Raw genomic sequence first — 6,101 nt, 5'->3', positions numbered from 1 at the left:
CATTCTCTAGAGAACTTACAAGATACATATGCATATACATATACACATATATTGTATTTATGATAAATGTTGTCATAAAAATCCATGTAGCTCAAGACTTGGAAAACATTTAGCACATGAATTCTGAGTAGAAAAAGAAAAAGTCAGAGCCTTTGTGTGTGTGTGTGTATGTATGTATGTATGTTTGTGTGTATGTATGTGTGCATGTATGTGTGTTTGTGTGTATGTATGTGTGAATGTGTGTATGTGTGCATGTATGAGTGTGTGTGCATGTGTGCATGTGTGTGTACACATATTATATGTATGTGCATTACAGTGAGAAGTTTTTTGTTTTCTAAAATGTTTTGGGTCTGTATTTAGTCTGCAATATAGCCTGTACCCAATCTATCCAGGGCTTGCAGACTCACCACTTTGAGTCTGGTATGCTGAGATAACAGTAACTATATTTTAAGTGTAACATAAGGCTATAGGTTTTTTAAATGTTAGACATACACCATTGTTTAGGGTGATTAACATTAAAAATCTTAGATTATTTTTTCTAAGGGTTAGGAAGAACTTTCCTTTACTTTCTAGATTCATAAGTTCATCCAGGCTCAGCTTTATATTGACATTTGCGTCTACTATTCCTATGATTCATCCCAAACTGAAAAACTGTTTTAGTAGAAAATTCTTAAATAAAATAATGAAAACAGACTTGGTTTTATTGTATTGTAGCAAGCAAGGAATTTAAACTGTTGTGTTATTGGATCTAAAGGACACATAGTATATAACTCCACTGTTGGTACCAACAACATTTACCACAGAAAAATACTGAAACATGTAGGATCCTAATAGCTACCAACAGTGTAACGTTTTCATGGAGTGATGCATTTATACTCACAAAAAAGAAACAGAACGGCCAAAGTGACTATATTATTCAAACTCACCTTAAATAATCCACAGTGTGACTTTTCTTTCATTTGCAGTTAAGGCTCTGCAGTTGGAGGGGGAGTGAAGGGCAGGGGAAAAGGAAGATAATAATAATAATACCATGGGTAGCCTTGATTTAAGAATGGAGGGTATGTATCAAATGGATACCCGTATGGGGGAAAGGGAATCCGTGAAGGGAATTCATCACTGTCACTGTCACTGGCCTGTTGATAAAAGGAAAGGCCAGTCTTTATTTGTAAAATTAACAAGGGCTTAATTATTTCAGTTTAGAAAATTAGAGATAACTACATTCCAAATCTTAGACTTCAAAGCAAATTTTTCAAATAATTCTTTCTATAGCTATAAGGCAATGAATGATAAGAGAGGTGAAGGCTCTGTAATATGTATCTTTTTGATTCATATGACCATTAACCAAATCACATGTTGAAAATCATCTCTTTATTTCTTCGTCTCATTCTGTGTCTACATTTCTATCAATTTTTTTTTTTGTGCTGCATGGGTGGAGTGCTATATTATTGACCTAAGAATGGCCTGGTCAAGGATTTCAATGTCTTAGACCAAAGGGAATGGAAAAGGTTAGGCTCAAGGTTAGGCTCAGAAGAATGTTTAAGTCTTCCCCTAGCCAATGTATGAAATGGTTATAGTTGGCTAAAACCAGTGTGTGCAGAAGCAGGATTTGGTGCTTCCTCCTCCCGAATGACTGCTATCTAAAACCACTCCCATCCAGAGACCTTCTGCTGACATTAGCTAACTCACTTCTTTCTCATTCCTGCTGTATATAATAGAGTGATGAATTTTGAGGCTGCCACAGGTACATATCCATCAGAGCACACGGCCTACTTCATCCCAGTTTTTCTGTAAGTACGTCCATCTGTCTTTTCTTCATTCCCATGCCCCCATTTTTCTTGAATGTTTTTACTTGTCTGTTCATACCAAAGTAATGTTTTGCTGATTTTTTTCCTACTTTTGTCAAGACTGGCCTACTACCACCTGGAATGGGAAGTCAAATGTTCTTAGATCACTTATGCTTAGATAGATCACTTGGTCCCTAACTCAATGCTATTGGAAAATGTTGCCTTTAAGAGGTGGGGTATTTTAGGAAGTTCCCTGTGAGAACTCCACTGTGCCTTTTGTCACAGAGTAACACACAACTAAACTTGCATGTCACTTTTATATGAGATGAAAAGTTTTTTTTCTTTATATAGGCAGATATTAACCAATTAATTTATACTGAATTCAGGTATTCCCCCCAAATCAAACTCTATATACTAGTCTAATGAGAATACTCCAAAGATTCTTGAGACTCTCTCAGAGGTCAAGAGGTTTGGGTGTCTAAATGCCTTTAACCACACTTGTGACTATCTTACACACACACACACACACACCTGACACGGGAAGATGAAAAGCAACTTACACTTCGTTTTTCTCGTTCCTGGTCCTTAGGCACCTAAAAGTCAATACGTGAAATTAACTCGTCCTGATGTAAACACATGAGAAACATATGCATATACATGAAAGAAATAATTCATCTACTTTCTAATACTGTTTCGTGCTATCCATCAAAATACAGAACTTGGTTGTCCAGATATAAAGGCAATATTCAGAAAAAAATGTTACTGGTCATCATGATTGCTTTTTCTTTTTGTGGTGCTGAGGAGCAAACATCCTTTGATACTTTGAGAATCCTTTGGGAAGTCAAATGTTCTTAGATCACTTATGCTTAGATAGATCACTTGGTCCCTAGCTCAATGCTATTGGAAAATGTTGCCTTTGAAGAATCCTTTGGGTTCTCAAAGTTAGTGTCCAGGCTTGTTTTTTGTCAACCAGATACAAAGTTAGGTTCTCTGGGAAGGGGAACCTGATGTCTCCATCCGTTTTCTCTTGGGCAAGTCTATAGGGCATTTTCTTCTTTAATTATTGGTGTGGAAGGACCCAGGCCATTCAGTCCTTACTATCCTTGAGCAGGTGGTCCTAAGTTGTATGAGAAAGCATGATGAATAAGCCATAGGGAACAAATCAGTAAGCAGCACCTTTCCATAGCCTCAGCTTTGTTTCTGGTCTCATGTTCCTGTCTTTAGTTGCTGCTCTGGCATTCTTTAGTGATGGGATGTGACCTAAGAGCTAAGAGCTGCAAAGTGCAACAACCCCCCCCCCCAAACTGGTTTTGGTTATAGTGTTTACCACGGCAATAGAAACTGAGACAGCTATCAGGTAAGTGCTCTAGCACTGGATGATGGTCCCATTTTTCAGAGAGAATTTTAAATGTTATTGTGTTTGCTACTGCACAAAAACTACGTGGCATCAGTCATGCACCAAAGAGCATATGACATTTCCTGAAATATAATGCTACAGGTCAGGTTGAAAGTATCTTTAAGCACTAAAGTGTGAAGAAAGAGCAATAACATCATCGAGAATCGTGAATCTAAAGTTCATAAACACTTTAGAGATTAGATGTTACTCACCGGGAGACAAGCAGTTACTGCCAGGATGGCAGAGAGCAGGAGAAGAGTTTTCATCTTGTCCTAGGCATCATAAAGAAGACTGATTATTAACTGAAGTCCAGAAGATACAAGCCTGGTACAGTGTATGTAACTAATAGCTCTCAGGACTTAGCTGGCCATTTGCAGTTTTATTGCCTGTTTACTAGTGGGAAACTTTTCAAAAGTAAATATAGGAATGGTTTGTGTTTTTATGACTTCATTGTATCAGTTCTTTAAAAATAAGTATTCACATATTTATGAATGCTGTCTTAAAAGCCTTATTAACTAGAGAGTTACTGGTCAGTATGCACTACAGTTTTCTGAAGAATATTTATTATTTTACACCAAGGAAAATGCTCATTTCCCATTTCACTAACATCATTTGGGGACAACTTTGAGATCATGGCTATTCGTTTTTATCACTTTATCACTTTTCTATGAGACAGAAGATTAAAACATAAAAGAATAAAATGTTGCTACATCTTGAACTCTGTCTTTGTTTCTTTCTCATCATATCAATGAAAATGTAACTAGAATATACAGCATATCGGGATGTAATTGATGAGTTTAAAGACAGGTATTTAAAAGTTTTGTCAGGTTTAGCATTCTAATGGTCAACTCTCAGTATAGAAAACTGATAATACAATGTGTCCCTCATTTTATACACTTCTACCTTCCTTCTTCAGACATTGTGCAGGCCACTCTCATGGATATAACTATAAAGCTTGAGCCCTTTCAGGTGAAGACTACTCAGAGATAGATAATTATGTCTTTGTAATGTAAACCAATATGTGATATATACTATGTGCAGAAGTTACAAAATATTGAGAGAATATAGAAGAGACAGAATGGGGAAATAAGTTTTGAAGAGAATAGAATTGTAGAGAATTTTATACAAAGGAATAGTTTCAAGGATTATTTAAAATCTCATTAAACAGATAAAACACATCACAGACTCCTTTGTTTTATAATTGCTATATGCCATAATTACCAATGACCATTTTCCCCCAAGCCCTAGCAGTATATTGTTACATACATAAGAGAACCCAAAATTCTACTGTGAAACTTCTAGAAATGATAAACAAATTCAGCAATGTAGCATGATACAGACTCAACTTTCATAAATCAGTAACTTTTCTTTACATAAATAATAAACATGCAAAGAAAGAGAACCTAAAAAAAGAAAAGTCTTATGCATCAGATATGTTTTGTGGCACCATCAATTTCATTCAAAGGTTGATATAAAAGAGAGAATTTAAATAATTATTATTTGAAATCAATATGACATATTAGAATGGTGCATAAATGATGATACTTTAAAGATGAACAGGATGTTACTAACAAAGTCGTAATTCTTTTATCACGGCCAAGACAGAGACTCACTGTGTAGCTCTGGCCATCCTGGAACTCACTGGATAGACCAGGTTGGCCTCAAACTTACAGAGATACATTCACTGGCCTTGACTCCCAAATGCTGTCACTAAAGATTTGCACCACTACACGGAAGGTTAATTCTTCATACACATAGAATTCCTCCCATCTTTGTTGACTTGGTCCATAAAATTCAAAATGATGAACCTGATGCTATTTCCATTCCCCTCGTCAGTGCCCAGTCCTTGCAAAGATTCCTTTATGGCCATTCTTAAAATATATCCTTACTATAGAAAAATGGTGGTTTTAAATTTGTACAAACAGAAATACACAAGTGGACAGTCAAATCACTGTTTGTAATTTCAAGCAAGTGTCCCATTACAGTTTCAATTCTGGTAGTTTGAAAAAATTAATATGTACATATGCCATCTGTCTCCTAGAAGAGTTGTATAGCCATAGTTTACAGCGTTAGTTGAGAGCCTTCTTACCTGAAACTCTCCACTCTGCTCCTTCTCGCTGATACTGCTATTGTCAGGGGAAGATGACAGGCACCTCACTGTTGCATCTCTTTTATATACTCCCAGCACAATGGAATGGAGAAGTCCTTGGCTGGAAAGCTGCTCCTGGGATCAGTCAGTATTCTACTGACTCAACTACCATAATCCATTGAAACTGAGAAATGAGTGACACTGGCAGTTTCATGGAAACTATGGTTGAGTGATACAGAATATTTCTTTTGTGGTTTTCCTTTAAATGTTGTCTCTCATGGATTTGGGGCTTATTGCTCTATAGACAAAAGTGTTGCGTGCCTATTATACCACTTAATCTCTAAAACAGCCAGCAGCAAGTGCAAAATGATTATCAGATCTTCCCATTGTGTGGGCCAATGGCCTGAGAAATTGAGAGAGTTAGCACTTGATTTAAAATACCACAACTAGAATTCTGCCAATATTATGTTGATTTCTGCAATTGGTTTCCAAGACCCATCTATAACCAGCATTTTACAGTGCCACTCTAAGGGTAGAGAAATCCAAAGAAACACTAAAGTTTATTATATATAACAACACTTATCCTTGTTTCACAGACTTTAAGAGAACTGAACTGGTGACCTGTTAAATACAATATATCAACATATATCAGTTTTCATTTTGAGCATTCTGAGGTAAGAGTAGGTTCTCATTCAGGGGTAGACATGTTAAGTGCATGTGTGTGTGTGTGTGTGTGTGTGTATGCATGAGTACATACAAGTGTATGTGTGTGTGTTGTATGGCATGCTTCTGAATGTCTTTCCTGAAAGTTGATTTTAGTTTATTTTATTTA

At 36.3% G+C, this 6,101-nt stretch overlaps 1 protein-coding gene across 1 annotated transcript; it reads right to left on the bottom strand.

Annotated features, from left to right (window-relative positions):
* Positions 1 to 915: 915 nt before the first annotated feature.
* Fdcsp (follicular dendritic cell secreted protein) lies at positions 916 to 5,304 on the bottom strand. Its single transcript, XM_021161776.1, has 4 exons — positions 5,270 to 5,304; positions 3,393 to 3,452; positions 2,345 to 2,377; positions 916 to 1,133 (listed from the first exon to the last, which is right to left on the bottom strand). The coding sequence occupies exons 2-4, from the start codon at positions 3,444 to 3,446 to the stop codon at positions 966 to 968; spliced, it is 255 nt and encodes an 84-aa protein (XP_021017435.1). The 5' UTR covers positions 3,447 to 3,452; positions 5,270 to 5,304; the 3' UTR covers positions 916 to 965.
* Positions 5,305 to 6,101: the final 797 nt, after the last annotated feature.

This window comes from Mus caroli, chromosome 5, assembly GCF_900094665.2.
Source record: "Mus caroli chromosome 5, CAROLI_EIJ_v1.1, whole genome shotgun sequence".
Taxonomy (NCBI): Eukaryota; Metazoa; Chordata; class Mammalia; order Rodentia; family Muridae; genus Mus; species Mus caroli.
The sequence above is the reverse complement of the archived record's forward strand: the minus strand, read 5'-3'. Positions and strand labels throughout refer to the sequence as shown.

Bases quoted from the DNA above. Each gene is read 5' to 3' on its own strand.
- Fdcsp (XM_021161776.1), bottom strand. From the start codon at position 3,446: ATGAAAACTCTTCTCCTGCTCTCTGCCATCCTGGCAGTAACTGCTTGT. The intron at 2,378-3,392 runs GTGAGTAACATC...ATTGACTTTTAG, and splicing joins CAGTAACTGCTTGTCTCCCG to GTGCCTAAGGACCAGGAACG. The intron at 1,134-2,344 runs GTAAGTTGCTTT...TTTTATCAACAG, and splicing joins AGGAACGAGAAAAACGAAGT to GCCAGTGACAGTGACAGTGA.